This window comes from Myripristis murdjan, chromosome 13, assembly GCF_902150065.1.
Source record: "Myripristis murdjan chromosome 13, fMyrMur1.1, whole genome shotgun sequence".
Taxonomy (NCBI): Eukaryota; Metazoa; Chordata; class Actinopteri; order Holocentriformes; family Holocentridae; genus Myripristis; species Myripristis murdjan.
The window spans coordinates 14316299-14340363 of NC_043992.1; the positions used below are offsets into that span (position 1 = coordinate 14316299).

The 24065-nt window shown below is 41.6% G+C and overlaps 1 protein-coding gene across 1 annotated transcript in view; it reads right to left on the reverse strand.

Annotated features, from left to right (window-relative positions):
* Nucleotides 1-24065, reverse strand: part of LOC115370410 (calsyntenin-2) — a 241943-nt gene that overhangs the window by 65370 nt on the left and 152508 nt on the right. The window contains exons 4-5 of the mRNA XM_030067424.1: nt 20374-20582; nt 15211-15360 (exon numbers count right to left, since the gene is read on the reverse strand). Of these exons, the coding sequence (XP_029923284.1) occupies nt 15211-15360; nt 20374-20582 (359 nt within the window). The remainder of the gene's footprint in view (nt 1-15210; nt 15361-20373; nt 20583-24065) is intronic.

Consider the following 24065-nt stretch of genomic DNA (forward strand, 5'->3'; position numbering starts at 1 on the left):
CATTTTACTCAGGGAGGGCTGCTGGACCGTGCAGAACTACACTCCTGCTTTGAACCGCGACTCAATACGCGCCCGTTCCGCCTCTGCTTGGAAGATATTTCCTGCAGTATCACTGTTGCTGCATCGCAAAAGAAACTTCAGAGAGAATCATATGTCTTTATGTGGGTCAAACTGTTTTTTTTGGTTGCCAGAGTGCTGACAATTAAATCCCTGTCTACATCTAATATCACTGATACCGCCAAAACGCTCCAATCTGTTAAAATACGGATTTTTGAGGACAAAGTGGAGCAGTGTGTGATGACTGACAAGATTTCATTATGTGGTCAGTGTTCACCCATGATGTGAGTTCATATATCTATGTGTATATAGCCTCCAAAGAAAAAAAAAATCAGTGGATTTTTGCATGACTGTTGCACTCCATTACGATGACATAAACTGTACAATCACTTGACACATGCTTTCAGGTTGAGGTGTCATAAGCGCCACACCTTGTCATACCCAATTGATGCCCATGACAGATACAAATTTCTTCAAACACTCTGTAATTAGCACAGTTCAACAGCAGAGTGACCCTATTTCGACATAACTGAATGATCAAGCATAAAAGTAATGTCAGCGGAGGTGCGAAGAGCCCCGTTGCAGAGATGGCAGTGAGCGATGGATTTGCTGGAAGAAAGGCAAACAAGTTACAAAGCGTGTGGGCGCAGTATACTACAAAAACAAAGTGAAACACCCAAAAAACTAGCAGATCTTCTTTTTACCCCAAACACATTTCTTTTTAGAACATGGAGCCCTGTGTGCTGAGACGAACGGGAAGTGGTGTCGGGGCCCAAATCAGTGTGGTCACACTTAAGAAATAAATACAGTGAATAAAAAAATTATGAAGGCTAAACTAGAGAACTATTATCACCATAAGGCAAAACACTTAATAAATCAAGTTTCTCTATATTTCATATCTTACTGTTTAGATAAGGCCTGTGCAAATAGCCTCATATTAGCGATAAAGATTTAGCAACAGCTTTTATCTTTAAATAGTGGAAAGAAAAAATGAAGTGAAAAAGGCCCGTTGCCAAGAAATGTACATGACTACACTTAAGTGTTCCTTTCACAGGGACAAAACAATGAAACACTCAGGATGTGGAGGCAAGTGTGATGCCTTTGTGTTTTCTTTTTATTTTGATGATGGCACCTTGTCTCAGTGTTTGGATTTCCTGAAGATAAAAACCAATGCCAAACTTTTATTGCCATCCATCCCCCTTCCTCCCGAAGATCGCCTGGTTGTCAGCTACAGTTTTTTTTTTTTTTTAACCCTTTTCTTTTTTTTAACACATTTCTCTCACAGGTGGTAAGAAACTAAATTGGCTCCAAAACACTTTTCAGTTCGACAGCAGCTTTGTGTTATTTCATCATACATCTCTGTGTTGGCCTCCATCTTTAAAGACCATACCCGTGACTTTGCATGTTTGGTGTAATATCTACAAAATGCACATTAAACTTGGTGTTTCTGCCAATCTTTTCCCAAAAGGTTAAGGTTAGGGTTAGCCAATCAGAGTCTTACTGTGACAAGCATGTCCAGCATGTCAGTTCAGTCTCTCCCAACATTACAACGTGGGTGTTTCAAACAAAAATTCAAATTTGAATTGAATTTTGATAATATGCTGTGAAATCTTTGGTACCCCCGTGTGATTTTCAAAATGTGAGTAACTTGCAGTTTATGGGCAAACCATGGTCCCTTAATATGATCATGCCTCAGCTGATAATATCTCTTAAGCTTTAGGTGCTGGTGTGTATATACATGCATGGTCAGCTATCATATATCCCCAGGCTAATATCATGCATGGTTCCTGTAGTCTTGCAGTGCCAAGGCTGAGCAGCTTAGCTTATCCATTTGTGTCCCTGCTAAATAATTTAGTCCTATTTATGAGGATCGGTACGACACTACTGCAGCTGACGCTATCATTCACTGGTGCAGCAGGAGCTCCAAAACAGAGCGCTGACAGAGCAAATGGGGTTTAGATACAAACAATGTGCCGAAAAGTAGATACTGGCACAGAAAGCGCAAGAAGAAATGTCCACGTAAAACACACATATACTCAAACACACTTAAAGAGAATGTGCAGAAAAATCTTAAAAAAAAAAAAAAAAAAGAAAGAAAGAAAGAAAGAAAGAGCCGGCTTTGCACAAAAACACACGGGTACACAAACCCAGACTCACACTAGCCCAGGTGTCTTAACAGCAGTGTGGGCTGACGGTAATAGGAAGATATTTGGTCTCTATTGAGTTGTGTGCTTGCCTGCAGTGTGCCAGGCAGAGCTCACACAGCACTGTGTGTGTTTGTGTTCTGTGTGTGTTCCTCTCTTTGTGAATATAAGAGGAAGATGAGAAGGAGAGGAAGGAAGACAGACATTAAAACGACCATGTGGTGCTAGCACACCAGTGCAGATGTACAAACGCCTCGCCGGGGCTGTGATCATAAGAGACAGACACTTGGAGAGAAGTATGAGTGTCTCTGCATGTGTGACTCTGTGTGTCTGTGTGTGTGTGTGTGTGTGTGTGCGGAAGTGAACAGATTTGTTTTTTTTTGGGGGTTTTTTTTTTAAGTGAACAGAGGAAAATGCTATGTGTGTCAATACTTGCGTCTATGGGAATATGCTCCGTGACAGTAAGAGTAAAAACACATATGCTCACTTTAGAGTGGTGATCCCTGACATTTTTTGCCAAACGTCTGCTTTGCTACACTTTGTTTTTAATTGATGAAACACAACAGAAGGCTTGTAATGTGATGTAATGCCACCTTAAACCATATTGCAGGTCTTCAACTCACAGCAATGCTGGCAGACAACAGCTGATTGCATTGCTTAACTTATGACATGCTCCTTTGAAGATAATAAACAGATAAATACAGTCACTGGGGGTCTGACAGCTTTGTCTGTGTTGGTAGAAGTGGAATAAGAAAAAGGTAAACGAATCATCGTTGTTTACTGGAGATGTGAATCTTTGGCTTAACTGAGATTCAATTTGATCCATGATTTACTACCTGGTGATTCGGTTTGATTTGAGCTCGTAAACAGCAATTTGAGTCACTGATTCTATCCTAGAAGACTATCCTATTTCTTCTGAGATGTGAAAAATCTCTTTTTTTAACCCTATAAAGCCATTTTTATCATATATGATACACATTTTCAATTCCGTTTTTCGTTTTCAGTTTAATCAGTACTTGACCAAAATACTGTTGTATACCTTTGGACATTTCCCCTGTTCACCCTGGACCATACCATTGGCACTTCAAGTACATATCATATATCATACAACAGAAAGATCGTGTAATAACATATTTTTTGAATTTCTTTATATTTTGTTATAGGACTAAATAAAGGGTTCAATTTCAAAAAATTGGAATTCAGGCTTTATAGTGTTAAGCTTTTATTAAGTATTATTGACAGAAAAAGTTGGATGGCATTGTATTCTGTTAGATCAACACATTAGTGATCTTCTTTTTTATGAATTGTGAATGAATCGATCAGAATCATTTCATTTCATCAATTCAGGCTGAAGTCAGGGTGATTCGTTGTATTTACTCTATTTTAAAATCAAAGCATCTATGCAACAAATGAATCCTTACACTCACAGCAGAAAAAGTAAAAGCAAGGAAGTAGTGCTGTATTGGAGTTTGCCCCTCAAAAAACATTTAAATTGTGTAAGAACCCTGAAAAATGACATCTCTGTCACATACACACAAACACGCCCAGGGGGATAAGTACTAGGCGGCTGTCAGAGTGTACTGCATACACATCAGGGGTGTGTACCCTGAGGGTTTTGTGTGTATACGTGTGTGTGCAAGTGCAAGTGTAGGAGCTTGTGTGTATGTGAGGAGATGTCATTTTTCAGCTCATTTTACTGAATTTCTAAATTTTTATGGACACACAACTCACATTTATCTCCGGTGAGGCGTAAGACCCTGCTATATATTTTTTATTTTTTCCTGTATTTTTTTTTTTTTGTGTGTGTGTATTTTTGCTTCCTGGTGTTTTTGCTTCCTGGTGTGTATGTGTGTGTGTGTGTGTGTGTGTGTGTGTGTGTGTGTAATAAACCGAGACTCCGTAGCAAATGTTGATGTGATATCGACACACAGGTATTGTCTTGTGTGTGCAGACTTCCTCCAAAGATGCACACACACACACACACACACACACACACACACACACACACACACACACACACACAAAGAAAAGTTTCCAACACCTCGCTTCAAATGAATGGGTGTGAAGAGCAGTGAGAGGTGAGAGATGGCGAGGGAAGAGAGATGGATAGGGGTGCTTAAGAAAATGATGCATCATCACACTTTCACGCTGTTACCTGTCCCTGAACCGCAGATGTGTGTGTATGTGTGTGCATGCACGTGTGTGTGTGTGTGTGTGTGTGTGTGTGTATCTTCAGTGAGTTCTTGCATGCTTTTAAATGTGTATGCATATGTGTGAATGTGTGGGAGGATGGCTATGTGAGCACTGTGTGTGAGTGTGTGCATGCAAAAATGCTGACACCACGTTCGAGTAGTCAGGGGGTCGTCATTACTCGTCCCAGCCATCAGTGGGAGAGCCAATTTCCATTTAAAAGAGCACTCTACCCCTCTCTTCCTTTCCTCTCCACCTTTATCCTCGCAGCCACTCTCCCTCCATCTCGCCCCACTTTACAGTGCGCCATCTCTCAGATTTCTCCTCTCCTTGTCTGCCTCTCCTTTCTTTTTCCCCACAATGCCCCAAAAGCGTTCATTTTAATGCTTTCATGCATGCTCTTTGTGCTCTTTGGACAAGATTTCCCTTTTTATTTTTTTTGTTCTTGAGTGCATGGAGAGCTCTTAGTAGTTTCATGGTAGTGCAAGGCTAGTGGCAGAAATAATAATAATAAAAAAAAAAGAATCTAGTGCCTCTAAAGCTGGAGGCCGAGGCTGGAGAGACTTAGAAGTGAAAAGGAGACAGAAGTTAAAAGAAAAGACAAAATGGAGGAGAGTGGAATCTTCCTGCCCTCAGACAAAAGATGCTGTGGATGATGGGGGTATTTCAGGCTTTAAAGTAGTAGTCGATGCGAGGTCACATTGGGTTATCGTGCATAGAATAAGAGATTAGATGCTATTGCTGTGGTATTTGTAATTACTTCTTTCTTCTAACCTTGTGCTGGAGCAGGGGATTCTCACACATTTCAAGAGCTAACACATCCGAGGTGTTGAACTGCAATTTTGATAAGATTTGTACAAGTGACCCCTGTATGGGAGGATATCCTTTTACTTATTTTTTTTAACGATGATTTTTTTGGGGGGGCATTTCTGCACTCAGAATCTGATGGTGACAGTAGAGAGAGAGAGGAGGCAGGGGAGAGTGAGAGGATGACATGCAGCAAAGGGTGTGAGCTGGATTTGAGCCCGGGCCGCTGCAGTAAGGACTCAGCCTTGACATGTGGTATGCACTCTAACAGGTGGGCCACTGGGGTGCCCCTTATGGGAGGATTTCCATTACTATTGATTTAGCACTGAACTGTATACCTGTCTGCTGCTGTCTGGGGTTTTCAACTCATTCTCACGGGAAAAAGATGCAACCCAGGCTCAGAGGCAACTACAGCAGGGGACCAACATAAAAAGCATACATTTACCACTCAGGTGGCGATTACTAGTTAGTTTGCCCACTGGCTGAAAACCAATGAGCAAAGACAAAAAAGTGGCCCACACCATACTGATTTTCCACTGCCCCCAAACTAACCACTGTCACACACAGCGTGAATACACACCACCTGTCTGCATTCCAGCAAATGTACAAGCTCACTGAGCAATATTAGGCCCAGACACTGACACCTGCTAATTTTTTTTTTTTTTTTTTAACATAAAACAGAAGATGCAAATGAACACACAGTTTTCCCCACTGATCGATTCCGCATCATCATATGCCTTCATTACCTCTTATGAATAGTCCAGTGTGAGAGCCAGAAATAAACAGATGGGCAGCCCCACCACTGACAACACTAATAACAGCAATCATGAATGGAGACATATTTTCACTCATTATTTGACTGATTGAGCACTTAATCCAAAGAATAACAGTAGACAACACTTGAAGATGAATTAAACATGAGAAAAAGATGAGGGGACTTGTTTACATTTCTAATTTGTACACATTTGAGTAAAAAAAAACAAAAAAAAAAACTAGTATATCCATAAAAACAACAAAAATCAAACAAACATACGAACAGATTGTATCAAGAATAATTGATTTTGCATTATAAAATCCTCTATATCGTATCTTCTGTTTCTGAAGATGTATCTTTGTAATCCTGCATCACTGGAAGGTAAATGTTGTGGTATTGTAAACTAATTACTATGGTTTAACAATAAAGCTACCCGCTACATTCAAATTCTATTATTCTCTCTCACAACATTTTTAGGACATTTTCAGCATTAACATTACATAGCCAAGTAATGGTATGTGATCATGGTTAGAATAACTTGTTTCTGTCTAAGGGCTTTTAATATATCCATTAATCATGATTTTACTTAATAAAAGGCAGCTCCTTCATTGGCTGGCTGATCTGAGGTGGGTTAACAGCTGAACCTGTGTAGGCCCGGCGCTGTGTAAACCTGTCCACAGTCTTCTGCAGGGAATTTGTGGCAGTAGACGTAGTGATCAGAGAGTTTTTCACATTTGGCTGCAGATGTCTCAAGAGATTTTACTTCCTCAGCTTTTCGGCTCCACATTTTCTATTTTTATTTTGCTTCATCATCCAAGCTTTTGAAATGATGCTGCTGACTTCCCCACTCTTTCTCTGTCTCCAATGCGTCTGAGTGAGGGGCGGTGTGGCCACAGGGGCTGCCTGCTGGGCTGCACTGACTGAGAGACCAAAGAGCAGCAGAAGGAGGTATTTGGCCATTATGACTGAGCTTCTCAATGCCCTCCTGATCTGAAATATTGGTCCCAGTAAACATAATCATAGTAACAGTAATATTTTTGTGCTTTGCCAGCCCACAAGCTTGTGGGCCACAGGGATTTCTCCCAACTCTCCCGATGGTCAGTTCACCACTTCCAATGGGTTAGAAATGTCTAGACCTCCACAGTTCTGGAGAGATCACTACTACACTACATCCTGTGTGAAGAATGCAGCCATAAGTCTGGTGAAACGTCCCCTAGAAGACAGGGCAGGAGAGATGGGACATTCTGCAGGTTTTTTACAAGAGCAACACCAACACAAGGTAAGGATGAACTGGAGAGGTGTAGAAAATGCCTTTTTCCACAGCAGGACCTGTCCCCAGAACAATGAAACCCTTCTGAGGAACCAGGGAACCATTCCCATTTCCACCAGAAGAACAAGACCCTATTTTTGCCCAAGCGGTTGAGTTAAAAGCCCCAAAATGGTTCCTGTGCTGTCTAAGATCCTTAGGGCCAAGCGGGGCAAAAGTAGAAATTAAGCGCCACTTTCCTCAGGAATCCTATTCAACCTGCCAGATGCTTGTTTCAGGGTAAGAGAAGTGTGAAGCTGGAAGTCACTAAGGAGGACCTGGAAAATCATAAGGCATCTTGTACCTGTCATATCATTCATATGGGTTCTCTAATTGCGTTGGGATTATTTTAGTATTTAAATGAAGTAACAGAATGAGGGCCACAGAATTAATAGCTAACATTGGCTTTATAGTGGTGGTTTACTATGGGCAACAAGTTAACATGCTGAACTCACTGAGGACATTATCTTATTTCCACCCCCTTCCTCCCCCTTGACCATGTTTGGTATAATTTTGTTTCTTTGCCAACTTTGAAGACTGAGTGAAAATCCCACATTCAATCCAGGATTTTTCAATCTTTGTTTTTTGGAGTGTTTAAAGTGGAGTCACCGAAGCGGTTTAACAAGTGACGAGTGCAGTTCAGGAGTTTGTTTGTTTGTGTCCAGCACATTGTCTGAGAATTACCAGCCCCTTCCTCTCTCTCTCTCTCTCTCTCTCTCTCTCTCTCTCTCTCTCTCTCTCTCAGTTCTTACACATTCTGTGTTTCTCGCTCAGTCAGTCACTGCCTGCTTTGTACCCTCTCTTTGTCTGTCCCTCAGTATTCATGGTCTATCAGTGTCACCTTGACACTGCAGTGGCACTACAGAGGAAACTCCAATCTCAACAAGCAGAGAGCGAAAAAGAGAGAGAGAGAGCTTCAATACAGGGCTAAGGGAATGTAATCACTCTCAGCTGTGTGTGTGGGCATCTGTGCATTTTTGTGTAGCTATAAGTGCATGTGCATGTTTCTGTGTGTGTGTGTGTGTGTGTCCATTTCTCTGTCTGCATGTATGTGTCTCTACTTCTACTTCTACTGGGGAATAAAGCGTATCTATGTGTGCAGGTGTGTGGGGGCATGTTTCCTTCTCTCTTTCTATCTCTTCTATACCTTACACCCCACTGCATACATGCACACACACAAACTCACACATTTTTTCTTATCTAGATTGCCCTGCTCTGACAGGATCAGGTCTACCCAGGGTGCTCCCTTCCCACCCAACAGGGTGTAAACCTCCCTCGCTCTAGCTGTCTAGTTTTACAGAGTTCTTAGTGTGTGTGTGTGTTTGGGGTGGGAGTTGTGTGTGTGCAGGCGTGTGCATGTTTATTGGGGGAATGTGATAAAAGTGAGATGGAAGAGAAAGCTGGTGGCTGTGATTAGTTCTGGGATTCCTATATCACGCTGCAGGATCAGAGAGGAACAATGACTCAAAGCAGCAAGAGGACAAGGATGAAAGGAAGACAGCTGGATAGGTGGGGAGAAAGAGAGGATGGAGGTAAGACCGAAGAAACTGCGAGAGCAAAGAATAAACAAGTAAGCAAGCGAGAAAGAAACAAAGGAAGAAAGAAGAAGGAAAGAATGAAAGAAACACTCTGACGGAGAACATAAGCAAGAAGGAAATACAGGAAAACAAGCTAATACCAGAAAGGGAGAAGAAAGGTGCTTTAGCAGCAGCTAGACAGCCTCAGTCTGAGATTAGAGAGGAGGAGAGGGGTAGGCGGTGGGGGGTGGGGGGGCGGGGTGTGTGTTAGAGGAAATAGGAGAGGGACACACCAAACCATTTATTTTTCTTTTTCACCCTCTTTAATTCATCCTCTTCCCGCTCTTATCAGAGATCAGGCCCATTGGCTGCTGGGCGCGCGCACACACACACACACACACACACACACACACACACACACCAATCTGAGGAGTTGCTCTAAGTGGTCTGCTGGATAGGCTGCCACACAATGCACTTCTCCTTCTCAAATAGAGAAACCACCTGGGAGCCTCTCTTGAGCTCAGATGCTCAACCTAAGGCTGGATCTAAACTTCCCTCAAAGTTTATTTGGAGTTGCCCTCTTTCTCTCTGTCAGTCTCGCTCTCAAAGCAAGATGCTGTAGTTTCACAGCTCTGTGGCATCGCTACTTCTTATCTGAGAAAAGGTTAGACCCACATGTCAGTGTGTTGACATTGCCAGCTAACTGCTTTGACTGACAACACTCATGGGGTCAATTTTAATTGGGGCTGTTTGAGAGTAAAACAGCATCCACACAGGCATGTCATGTTTACACACACATACACACACACACACACACACACACACACACACACACCACACACACACAGCTCAGAGCCATACTCATGAAGAAGAGGACAAATATGAATATGCAGATTGACATTTTTTCATCAGTGTGAAAGTCTGACAGTCTGTCACTATGCTGAGCTGTATACATGTATAGACACAGACAGACAGATAGATAGATAGATAGATAGATAGATAGATAGATAGATTTCAAAGCCAACAGGTCAAAATAACATTTTCTTTTTTCACTTTGTTTCTCTGTCTCTCTCGCTCTCTTTTTTCATTACTGTGAGTTTAGCTGCTCCCAGCAGCTCTCAACCATCCACAGAGCGCCCAGGAGAGCTATGATTTGAGAAACTTGAGAGAAAAGGAAAAATAAAATCATACATATGGACAGACACCCCGATGAATATTTGAGCACAGTGTGAAAATAGCTCCTCAGTCACAAATAGGTCCTGAGGGTTCAAACAAACCTCATAAAGCATAAAGCCCTCTACAGACACATATTTTAGGCATTTAGACTTTCATTTCAGATGTTGTGTATTTTTAGACCCCTGGTGGCTTTACTTTGGAAATGCATCAGTTTCTTTGACAACAGCTCCCCCAGCTTATAGACACACAGCATGTAAAGGAAATGTTTCACCTCAGGAACAAAAACAAACAAACAAACAAAAAAACAGATATTCATTATTATCTCCCTTTATTTTCATCCTAAATATTCATTATCTGCTTTTAAGACAAGCACACTTTATACGGAACTCTTAAATTAAATATAATCTGTTATCACACTACTTAAAAATATCTTGTTTTTTTTCCTGTGTTAGAGTGCATAACACTGATTAGTCTGTCACACACACACACACACACACACACCAAAAAAAAAAAAAAAATTCTCATGAAATACAAAGGCAGAGGCACAGGAGCGGTAGCAGGAGCCTCTGGAAGCATCACTAGAGGCAGAAACAACACTAGGCTGCTAATAGGCTTTGAAAACTATGCATCGCACACTAACAAGTGTTACAAGTCCCCTTTGGATAAAACAAATGAATGCAATATAATATAAGTGAAATTGTGCTTTTGCTAGCTGGCAGCACTGCATTCACAAACTGAGAGAATGGGTAAGCTCCCTAGGAAAGTCACTGTGAGACACTGTGTAGCGGACAGGTCTACTTCAGAGCCCTGTGTCTTTATGTATGAATACCACGAGAAGAGGGGTGGGCCGTGGGCGACTTTGCTGTAGGTTCCCCACCCAGACAAAAATTACAAATGGTACTGTTCGTTTTATATTGGCTGAAAAAAAAAATGGGTGGGTGAGACACACATTTGGGTGGGCTGACTCCACCTATGCCCTTATAGCTACTCCTCATATGGATGACATACATACATGCATGCATAAATCAAGAGTGGTACTTGAGGGCATAAGCTTAAGTGTCAATAAGTACGATTTTTACTGTCATATAACACATAATGGCCCTAGCTTATCCACAAGGGATTAATAAGGTTATTGATCAGAACCAATAACTCTAGGCTAAATGTCTAAATTTCAAATGTCAGTTTCTGGATTGGACTACCTGCATTCGTGTGCTATTAACACAGGAAAAACAAATGCTACTAGTTGGCTCCTGTTGGCATTCAAGGCAGATTGTCAGAAAGTTCAAGAAATTATTTCTTTTTTTTTTAATTGAAGTTTCCAATGCAGTGATTAATTTTAAGTTTCTCAGAAAATCAGTTAGCCAGGGCAGCCATCATAAGTAACATTTGTTTAAGTTTTTAAAAAATTAGCTGTTTTGTCTGCAGGGCATTCCTGTCTCTTCCTATGTCTTCCACATACTCATACTTCAACTTCTCAACAATGGGAGGCAGTGCTGCAAGCAAGCTATGCGCAACTGGACAAAAAGTCTGACTCTGAAGCTAAAAAAGCAAATGACAAATTAGTATTTAGATCGCAGTGTTTAGTATGGCAAAACTGTGCCTTTTCACTCGATGTTTCATTTAAACGTTTTCCAGTTAGACCGTTTACTGTCTCTGCTGTGAAAGCATGACTTCATTGCTTGTTTCAGTTGTTTCTCTTTCTACTTGTTGCCCTTTAAAAATGATCATTTTTCCACATTTACTCCCTTACTTAGACGATATGCTCCACAAGATATCATCTCCTTGCCAACACTGGCTGCAGACTAGCTGTTTCCAGAACCGTGAATTACATGTTCACTTAAAAAATTTTGAGTGATTAATACAGGTCTGCCGCTGCCTGACACAAGTGCAATTTCTCGGCTGAAAGAGTAACTGGGCCAATCAGCGCCGTAGTAAGGCGGGACAAATGTTGACTTAATCAAGCTGTGCCAGAGCCAGAGAGACCCTAGCATATTTTTTGATGCAATTCCTTCTGGTATTAATAGTCCTCTGAGGGGTATTAACTTCCCATGGCCACTTACTCACACTGTCAAGTTAAGTGATCCTGCCGTGGGTGGTTTATGCTTTCCAGCAGAGCATCAGAGCTTTTATTTTTTTTCTTGCTAAATACCCCATCCACAAATGCAAATTCAGTGGTTCTTAACCACTCACTCCTGTTTTAAAGAATGAACTCAGTGAATATGTGGACAGTGTAAAAATTTCAAAGATCTTGAAAGCGATGAGAACTGTGCTTCTATACGCAACCTGTGACCTCTGTGACTAATTTAGGAGCTCATCATCAGTCGCTGAACTGCAGTTGGACTGAAGTTGATGCTGTGATTTGGACTCTGAACGGGGAGTCATGTTGTCTTTTGTTGTTATCCTTGCTTTGTGTCTGTACCCCTTGCTGTTAGGTTTTTATTACGGTACTTTGTGCATGTGTGTGTGTGTCTTATATCTGTTGTATTTGATACTGGTATTAATAAAAGTTAAGAGGAGAAGGATAATGAAGTTATGCACTGCTACTGATATTGTTTTTTTTTTTTTTTTTTTTTAAAGAAAACTAAAAACACTGAAAGCAGAGCAACTTTGTGCGCATTTCTGAGAGGGGAAGATGTTTTTTGCGTGTTGCCAACGGCATTGGGAACAAGTTTTTATCAATTAGCCTGTTGGAGAGGATCCCCAGTCTGATAGAATTAGCCAAGCTCTCTTATAGGGAGTTCGTTTCCATGGCTACCTTGTTGTTAGCCTCGAGCTAGAAGTAGCCTGACCTCATGTTTTTTATTATTATAATTTTTTTTTAATAGAGCTCTTGTATTTGTTTGGCTCTAAGTGTTAGAACTAACTTAATTTTTTTTTTCCCACTATAGCTGGCTAAAGTTACACTGTAAACTGGCTAAATAATTACCACGTCGAGTGAAAACTGTGTCACAGTGACGCAGTGACACATCAGTCACTAGTGATTGGTTAGCTGTCAAATCCCTCCACCTACAGATAATCTGCTAATATGGGGCCAATGAATTTGTTGACTCGGTCCTCACATCGTTATTTGTGAACACTGTTTTGACATGCTGTTGTGATATAATGTCAAAATGTGAATGGTGTTTCCCATATAAAGACCTTCATCTTCACTGCACATACTGTGACCTGGTAGGAAATGTATAAGAATGAATGGGATCTAAAAAACTATGACATTGGATATGTAATTTGTTGACAATGTAACACAAAAATATTGTTTGTTTTGTTTTGTTTTGTTTTGTTTTGTTTTGTTTTGTTTTGTTTTGTTTTGTTTTGTTTTGTTTTGTTTTGTTTTGTTTTGTTTCCAGAGAAAGTTGAAAGGCAAAATCTCTAGAATCAGTTGACTTGCAGTTCAGTAATTATAGATACTTTCAAGGCTGGGCAGTATTGGGAGTTGTAATTATTGACTGAATTCATGCTCTGAGTAATAAGTGTAAATCACATTACACTCCAACAGTGTGCAGGGAAAAAAGAAAAGCTCTGAACATCAGTCACCCGCCAGAGAGAGGGAGATTTGTACCTTAATAGGAAAAGGCATCCTGGCAGAGTTGTAAAACCCAAAACAAAGACATTTTATTTAATTATTTATTTTTCATTTGTTTGTGCGCTCATGCATGCGTGCATGCGCGCAGACAGCCACTGTGTGTCGAGCCCCACAAGCCCAGCGCAGACATGTGATTGGTCAGGAGAGACACACAGCTGAGCCTGGGTGTCCAGAGCCAGAGCTCATGGCTAATTCAGTCAGACAGATCACCGGTTTTCACTTTAGCAGAGCACATTGTTTGTGTGTATTTGTGTGTTTCTGAGTGTGTGTGTGTGTGTGTGTGTGTGTGTGTGTGTCAGCAAGTCTTTGACATTCTTACAGCTGCATGCCAACCACTGGCCCTATTAAATATCCCCTGATCTGTGGCCATGGCATTTACTTCTTCCCCGCCAGCCCTCCCTTCATTCCTGCTTCCTGACAATGCTCTAAGGGACGACCGTCCTTTCATCAAGGGAGAGGGTATATGTGTGCGTGTGTGTGTGTGTGTGCGTGTGAATATGTGTGTGCGCGCGCGTGTGGGTAGCTTCTTGCCGTAATTGTGTGCTGAAAATCCTCATTTGCAAAATGCACACAAAAAAAGTGCAAACAGGCTTCAAAGACTGGATTAGCAGAGAGCCTAGGGAGAGTGTTAATGTCACTCTGTACACCCACGACAGCTCTGGCGACTGTGTGTATTTGTGCATGTGTGTGTGTGTGTGTGTGTGTGTGTGGTGAAAATATGCCTACAATGCCAGTATGTTCATGTGGTTTTGCAGCATATGTGCATTTTTCTAGGGAAAAGTTAGTTGGAGTGTGTTTTTGATGAGAGTATATGGATTAAGGGTGTATGTGTCTTTGTACCCCCTGCAGGGTTCAGTGCCCATCACTGTCCCGCTGCCAGGGTCTTCATTTTCCACCGCTTATCACCAGACCAAAAGCATTCTTGTCCCGTGGGACGATAAATGCCTGGATGCCAAAGAATTCCCAGATGCGGATTCTGACTTTGTTGACAACAAAACAACACATAATTCATACAGCTCCATGTGAAATTCAGCACGGTGTGTGTTCATCTTTGAACACGTGTGCTCCTGTCCTCTCTGACAAGTGTAAATTGTGTCTGCGGTTACCTTGAGTGGTGTTTGTGCTGCTGCAGTAGTGCTCAGTGCAGACACTTGTCTTTGTTGCATTACTCTGAGCCTTGTTCAGGCTGCCTTGACTGCTTTCTGATGTGCTAAGAGCCATATTGGCTGTGTCACGGTGTTCTTAGTAAAGTGCTGTTGATCACACCAGCTAAACTTGACAGGCCAATTCCTCAGGGAGGGAAGGGGAGCGAGAGGGAGACAGAGAGAGAGAGACAGAGGCACCCAGACAGTATGATAAGCACAAATGGAGAAAAATGAAAGATGCACACTTCAGCAAGTCTGCATGAGATGTACCACACACTGAGGTAGGCAGGGATATACAGACACACAAGTAATCACAAACAAATAATCAAATCTGCATTTTGGTATGCAAAATGCAGCTGATCCCTGAGCCCTGCACACTGACACACACACACACACACATTGTCACACAGACATCAAAAACAAGTAATCGCACAGATATTCATGTCTACGTCTGTCTGTGCTTTAACACTGAGCACCAAGACCGTCCTCTGTCCTTTGTCCCGTCATTGACACACATTCACACACATTCCCCACCTTGCCAACCGGGTTTGCAGACAGGCTTGATGTCAATGCGAACAGGAACGCTGTGTAAGGCTCTCTTCTGGCCGCAGTCCCAGGCCGTCACCTGGATCTCATACTGCTGCTGCCGGTCATAGCTCAGCTTCTCCGTGTTGCGGATGTTACCTGAAAGGGAGGGAGGGTCGCACGAGGTCAAATTCAACCCCAGTGATCGATGCATCTCTTACATAAAACAAAAAAGTTCATTTTAAAGCTAATCATATTTACGTGGTGGGAGTCCCAAACAGCAGTGAGAGGTGAATATTTCAATTGTGATGACTTCAGTGCCCAGGAGTAGTCTGCTAGTAAACTAAGTCTATGTCTTCTCAGGATATTTTCAGACATCTTAAATGAGCTTATTGAGCTCATCTTATTTGAGCCAGGCTGCAATCAGATTCAATACCACATTTGTATGGGGTTTCACGGTTGAAGCAGATAAGATGCATGTATTTCTGCATACAATCTCACCGAGTGCAGCTTTACCAAGTAATTGAATCTCTATCGAATCCAAAGTCTATTTTGTCTTAAAACAAGTGAAAAAAGCTGCCCCAGGGATGAGATAATTTTGTTTGTGTGCAATGCAGTCTGTCCGAAAACTGTTAATATCTTGAAATCAGGCTGAATAAGGTGGACCACTGCACCAGTGTAAAGAAAAAGGCATTTAGATTGAGAAAATTTTACAGACATTGATTTGCATTGAAAATAAGGGAAGTTATCACATCCCATGGGCAGATGTTTTTGCTTGTTTGGAGACAAAAAAACAACATTTAGGACAGTTCAATTAGTATTTGTGATCATAAAAACTAGAAACCATAAACCCAAATCTCTGCAATGTCCTCAAGAAACACAATCTGGAGCTGCTCAATTGTCAGTGATTGGGAGACTGACTTTATGGACTCATAAAACGGTTGTATGAGCTTTTACAACTAAATGAGCTTCATTTTATAGTCGTCATAACCAATGTGGAAAACATACTGTATGCTTCCTGATCCCAAGCTGCTCTGGCTGCTCTTACAGTAACTTTCCAATTCATTCTTAATGAAGTTGTTTGTAGGAGTGATGCCAAAAAGCCATGTGCATGACAATCTCCTGATTCTGTTCTCTGAGGGATCAGCAATGAATGTTAATGATAGAGTCTGAACAGCCTTGGGGGAAATGTGAGTCGATAAATTCAGTCAGTATTCTCCTTTAAATAGGCCTGTGTGTGTGTTTGTGTTTTTGCCTTTAAGGCATTTTTGATATGTTAGATAATGCACAGTGAAGAGTGACAGCGAGTGCAGAGATAGAGACAGCTTGCAACAAAGATCATGAGCTGCACTTGAACTTGTAACTTCATGACAAAAGGTAAACACTTGAAACTGCCAGTGTGAAATCACTATAAGGGATTATGTGTAGCATTTTATGAAGCAATATAATATCATTGTCAAATTAATGTGACACCCTGGTATAATGACTATAAACAAATGAGGACAAGTCTACATGACTGTGAGCCTCTATCTAATAGTGGTGGTATGGTTCTCACTGGTGGTTCTCAGAATAAAGACTACATTTACATAAACACCATTCCTTCCTGTCACACAGAGGATATTGCTACTTGTACCTTCCAAAATTGTTTTACTGAGGAGAATAGTTACAAATCATTTTTCTATCAGCTTTTCAATCATTCCACTATCTGATGACCGGAGACCTTGAAATCTTTAGCTGAGTTTGGATTGGAAGTACAGCGCCTTCCTCCTGTTTCGTGCCATGAAGCTATCTAGCAGATTTCCCAACAAATCTGCCCCGGTGATGCACAATGTAAAATGCAGCACAGAGGCCGCTAGAGTCTGCCAGCCTGGGTGATGTTCTCATTTCTCATCTCTTTGAAACCAGAGCAAGCTCACTTGATTTCTCTCAAAAACATTGGAAAAAAGGCGACCAGGAAACTAGCAAGAAATTACCTGAACATTGGTACAAATTATCAAAATAAATCAACAAAATTATGAGGAAAAAAAAAAAAACATTCACAATAAATAAATGCATGAAAATCGCAGGAAAACGATATTCATAATTATTAAAATGATATATTCAAATGTCAGATTAGTGATTCTGGATCAGCATCAGATTTCAGGTTTAAATGCCTTTGAAAAGCGTCTCAACACAGCCACACAAGCATATATGCTAACATATTAGTACCTCAAAATTAATGTGTTAAAAATTTTTTGGATGTTAAAATGCTAAAATACAAGTAGAGCCTTAAATTAAAAGAGATATCTCATTCTTCCTTACAGCATGCCCAGTAACCACAAAAAACATTCGGTGACTGAGAGTCTCCTGTGCCGCCGGTAACCGCAACCCATTTACCAAACCGACATCTTTTCTCATGCTGAGAAGAGTGCATGAAAGGGGGCTCTTGTAGTCCTAATGCGTTTGTTAATATTTGATGAGTCTATGACTACAGATGGATGACAATGCTGTGCTCGGAGCCCAGGCTGGGGGCTGCACATTGACCGGGACCACTGGGAGAGCATAAAGAGCAACGAAAGAAGACACTATTGTCTGTTAATGGCTGAGAGTTGTAACACAGTCAGGGTGAATTATTGCATGCGCACATTATGGATTGGGTGCTTCTTGAGGTCGGGGAGGGATGTGGTGGAGGGAGCTGAATGTTGATAATGTGGTTTATTTGAAAAGAGGCCTGTGAGTGGGAGGATTAGACGTAATTCATATGAGGGCACCATTGTTCGCTTTCCTAGCCTCCTCATCACCCATTCTCCTTCTCTCTCTCAGGTTGTTTATAATTCCTTCCCTCCTCGCTCCCTCCATCTCCCACCTTCCCCTTCCCGCTCAATGCACATCATTGTCTCAGTGTTTTGCAGCCTCATCCCATTTCACTGTTTGCTGCCTCATCTGTTGTGGCATTCTCTCTCCCTCTCCTTCACTCTTTCTATCTCCAACACACACACACACACACACACACACACACACCTTTCTGCATGATGGAGATTCCTATTCCCCCTCCTTCAATTACTACATCAACTTATCCGTGTCAGCAGGCTGTGCGTGCTGTGACTGCTGGCAAGGGTGGCCAGCTAGTAAATGACTACTTTACCCTCTATCTCTCTCTCTCTCTCTCTCTCTCTATTCCTTCTCTCTCACACATATACACACACCCGCACACACACATACATACAAACAAAGTGGGTCATTTCTGCATCTGTCTTTGTGAGTTCCCTCTATCATCCGCTTATAATTGCCATCCGATTTTACCATTCAGCATTTCTTGCTTGAGGCTGCTCAAACCGTCCCGCTCTTTGCTCACGTTTATCCACGCAACATCTCGACTGTTCAGCTTCTGCTTCGGTTGTGTTTGCTATCCGGTTCTCACTGTGATCCTCTCTCTTTGCTCTTTCTCCAGCTCCCCACAGCCCTCCTCCCTCTTTTCCTACCTCCATCCTCTTCCACTGTCCCTCAGGTGCTCTTGAGTTTAAGAGCTCTCAAAGTCTTTCCTCAGCGGTCAGTGGCCAAGTGAGTCCCCTTCATATGGAGAGAGAGAGAGAGAGAGAGAGGGCACTACACAGGCTTGGCCCCCCAGTATCATTTACTCAACAGTTTGGCCCTAACCTCATCTAGTCAGCCCTTTTACTGCAACACTAGCACTTGGCAATAAGAAATGCCAGAAAAATAATGCTGCTGGCCTCTGTGCCTCCAAAATAAAAAGGAGATGTAAGGGATTTTCTCCTAGTTTCATAAGAGGCACTAGTTTGCCAGTCGCATTGGAATAGACTGTGTAGCTGCGGTTAAGAAGATTGAAGAAGTTTTAAGTCTAGACTGATAGTGTGCACTCAAGGAATACATTTAATCCTACTTGACTTTGCCTGAGCTACCCAGCCAGCGTGTGTTCAAATGAAAAAATAATGCAAAACTGCAGACGATAATATATTTAGAACTTCAATTGTAATAACAGCAATGGAAATATAAGAGATGAGGTTAAGAGTTTCCCTCTATGTGGGGTTAGGGAGCTCAGTGTGCCCTCTGGATCAGACTGAGGAAGCAGAGAGAAGTCAGCAAAGGACATGGAGGCACGGAGAAGATCTGACCTCTGAATTTCTCAGGCGGTGTCTGAGTGTGTGTGTGTTTCTGAGAATAACTGAGAGAGTGCATTTGTGTATGTTTATATGTATCTTTATGTCACTGTGTGTGTGTGTGTGTGTGTGTTTGTGTGAATTGCTGTGTGTGTTCACAGGCTTTGGTGATCTGATTTGTGGAGACTGATGAGTCTTCGGGCAAAGTTTGACTTTGTCCTTGGAAAGCGCAAAGAACATGTTTTACCCTCAGGAAAGACATCTGTTGGAGTATTAACTTCCCTTACCAGAGCATATGCAGGTGTGTGTGTGTGTGTGTGTGTGTGTTCCCCTGAAGGTGCAAACTCAGGCATGGATAGGGTTTTTAAATGATGGGCTTTCCTTTGGTATGGTAATTGTGTGGTACTCGCCATACCTTCATAAAGTGTATTCAGAGTTGTAGCATTGGATGATTGGAAGCAAAGAACAAGAAAATGTAGCCAGAAAATTATTCAGAGGTCATTTACTGCATTTTTTTTTTAAGCAAAGTCACGCTCTTTGGTGACCTGGGTTAATTTCATTATTACACTCATGAAATGATAATCAGTCATAATCATAGTCATTAGACCCTGCTCCACTTGACCCCTTGAATGAAATTTTATCCTCAAAAAGAGTTTGCACTGTTTAAATAAATAAACAAATAAAAAAAATGCCATTGTACTTTACATTTCTGGGATTTTTTTTTTGCTTGTTTGTTTCACTTGAATAACTGACCAAAGTGTGAATGGTATGATGCCAAGTTCAAACATTTCCACAGGATCTACAATGAAGTTTGGTAACGGGAAGTTTTTCATAATGTTCATGAACTCTTACATGTCACGTCACCACAAAATAATTCATTGAATGCCCTGAACCATCACCGATGAGATTGAACAGTCTTTCTTTGAAATTTAGGCCACATGAGTATGGATTTTGGTGGACAATGATAGTGGAACATTGCCATGCCTTAGGATTTAGTAAAGTAAGACTCCCATTTCCTTCAATTACTGTATCCTGTTAACACACATCCAATCTATTGTCCTTATTTGTTACTCACCGTTGCGATCTATAGCAAATGGAGTGTTGGTGGTGGTGATCTGGTAGTTACAGATCTGGCTGTACTGTGGTGAACAGTCCTGGTCAGTGGCCTCCACTTGCAGGATGCTGTCATAGATCTTCCCCTCAGTCACTGCTGCACGGTACTGGGGCTCCCGAAACACTGGAGCAAACTCATTTACATCATTGACCTGGATGTGCACCACCGCCCTGCAGACAGTAGCAGAGAGAGCAAGGAAATGTATGGAGGTTAGTAGAGTAAGTTCTATCATCTGCAAAGAGTGTTAGCGTGTTTTCAAAGCTATCGTCCATTTGCTTTAGTGCAAATCAGGGCAATAGTTTTTACTTTGCTGTATTTACACATTGGTTCAGTTAATTTTCACACAGCAAAATTTCAAACAAACCATACTTTAATAACCCTTACTGGTAACAGTAAGGGAAACAACATGCGTCTGGAGTAACTAAACATGAGGCATCACCATCAGTTGAGTTTAAAGGAAGAACATGATCTAACTACGATCCAACTAATGCACAGTGCTTCCTGTGGGAGGGTCAGATCATGAATGAAAGATATTCTCACTCAAAATGAAGTCTCTGTGCTTGGTTTGGAAATGTAGCGTGAAACTCTCCTCTCAACAAGGTCTCAAGCCTGATTGTTTATTCCACACTTGAGAGTGATTATTGTGTTTTCATTTATTTGAATAAACAAAACTAACAGGGAAATACTCCTGGGTTCTTTAAACTTGAAAACACTCTGGAATAACAATTATAAACCAATAACTCCAGTCCTTGTTTTTTATTGGCTGTGTCATATTTAATAACATATCCAATAAACTTATACCTTTGGCAGCATAATGGTTATTTTCAATATTAATGCACTCAACTGTGCTGCTTAGAAGCAGCATGACTTTGCTACTGTTCAAAAACTAAATTGTGCACTGATGAAATAATATTGTGTTATAACCAATTAAAAATTAAACATTAGTTTTTGTGTATTTTAGGAAAGCAATAACTGGGAATGATTTTGGACTGAGTACCTTGCTCCAAGACACAGTGATAGGAGTATGCCAAGGATCTGATTAAATGTTAAATGAAGTGCATTTCTATAGCATGTTTCCAGTCTAACAACCCACTTTACAATGTATTCCTCACATTCACCTATTCACATACACATTCACACACTGATGGCTAAGGGTTGGGGTTCAGTACTTGCTCAAGGACACTTCGACATGCTCTCTAGAGGAGCAAAATTCGAACCAGGAACTTTACCAGTCAACCGCTCTACTTCAACTGCTTGGCTCATGGTTGAGCTGGGGTTCCTGAGAGCATAATTCAATACCAGTGATGAATTAGGTAGGCAACAAGGACTCACATGTGTGCTGCTCTACCTGACCTGACTCAGTGCCTAGCTTTGATTGTGTTGTTATAGCAATCCATAGGGTCAGGTCAGAGAGTGCATTACACAATGGATTGCTTTGATTGTGTTGTTGCAAAATAAGTCCTAAGCCATCTTAAACTATCGATCAATAGACAATTTTCCAAGCCCACTAAACTTACCCAATTAATCACTCCATAAGTGATCTGTCAACGGTCATTCATGTTAAATAACATGCAATGAAATGAAACTCCACCATTTATCATTTTAAAACTTGTTCATCAATACTCTCCAATGGCCAGCAGGTAACGGATTGCATAATCAATCCTTTGATTCATTGTCTGCCAACGCCTGATGGATGAGAATGGGGAGAAAAATATATTTTTAAGCTTCAAAGTGACTAATCCACGGTAATGGTGTACTAACAGGAGCAACAGGGAGGAGACAAATATGTCGGTGGACTGACCATCTGGAGCATCCGGTTCACCTGTGGGCCAGCAGTGAGTCCAGCAACACGGACTGCTATAGACTGTCTGGATGTGTGTGTGTGTGTGTGTGTGTGTGCGTGTGTGTGTGTGTGTGTGCGTGTGTGTGTGTGTGTGTGCGTGTGTGTGTGTGCGTGTGTGTGTGTGTGTGTGTGTGTGTGAGTGTGTGTTTGTCTGTGTGTGTGTATGTGTGTGTATGGGGAGAGGAGTAGAGGGGAGGAGGTACGTTCCACATTTCATACCCTGAGCTGACAGTGACAGATTATCTCGTGCCAAAGCTACCACTGAGTCAACCTAGTGACTGAACATGGAAAAGCAGCAGACCAAAAATACAAAATTGGACAAAGCACGTGATAACACTCCCTCGGGGCAGAGGTGACCAAATGGCCCAAACTGATTAATTGATTTGATAGCACTGGAACTGACACCGCATCATCTGTCAGTTCTGCTAAAATCACCATGCAGCACCATGATGTCGCCACCTAGGTGGTATTCTACTGCCTCCAGGTGCTGTCGAAAATATCTGAATTACATGCTGTGTGCATATAAATAATATAAACAAGGAGGTAAAAATCTGGACTTTCTATGATCCCTAAGTTGCCAAGACATTTATAGGCAGAGAGTACAGAAATCTTGTCAACAAGTGATGGTAAAAAAAAAAAAAAAAAAGTGATGTATATTTGTTACACTTGAAAATATATCACCCAAATATAAAATGCCAACTTCCTTTTAAAGAAGCTATATCTCTCTTTGTTCTACATGTGTCTGTGTGCTGAAAAGCAGGGCAGATGGAGAACCTGTTGATCAGTTGTAATAGGTCAGTATAGGCCAGATTTCCAGGGCAGTTTTCTATCCCACTGCTTCATAGGATGAGATGGCAAGAATGGTAATGGTAGTGAAATGATGCCACTAAAGTGATCTGTGAATATTTCTCTAATGTATGTTTGGCTGGAGATGGAAGTTGCACAACAAACAGAGAGAGAGAGACATGTAGGAGGCCAAGTTCAGGATTTCCATACTGTTATCTGTCTGTCACAAACACACACACATATCATTTGTCTTTGAGCATCAGCATACAGTAAAAAACATAGAAGATGCATAATAATATATGCACACACATGCATATGCATGCACAAACACAAAGAAAGAGAAACACATACACACAACCAACCAGTGGAGACACGTGGCTTCACAAAAATATTTTTATATACAAATAAACTCACAGACGTCAGTGCCTGTCATAAATCCACAGGGTGTGGTGACTGGTGTGATTCTAAGAGCAGTAGAGGACAGTGATAAGAGACACTGGCAGACGGTGGCAGCACCAGTGTGCACAGTAAATCCCGCAGCCAGCCTTGTTTTGTCATATTAATGACGCTCGCTCATAAACATTACCCCCCTGCTTCGCCACACTCCCCAACGGTGGGGGAGCAAACATATGTTCCTCTCCTCTGGGGGTTGTATGGAGGGATTGTTGTGTTGATGTGTGTTTGTGCGTGTGTGTGTGTGCCCGTGCACACAAATGTATGACAGATAACTGAATGCAACAATTGTGAATGTCTGTTTGTGAGAGTTTGTGCATTTTTCTGCTGATGATTCACATCTGGCTAATACAGACATCTGTCTCTCTACGGATGGATGTGAGTGTATATGTGTGTGTGTGTGTGTGTGTGTGTGTGTGTGTGTGTGTATTTATGTGTGTGTCTGTTCAGCAGGCATAGTGCCAAGCAAAGCCCATGGCCATCATCCTTCCCTGTGACAGGTCTCAGCTCATGAGCAGGGGGTTCTCAGCAAGCCAGGGTGACAAAGAAAGACAGCGGGGAGCTAAATGAC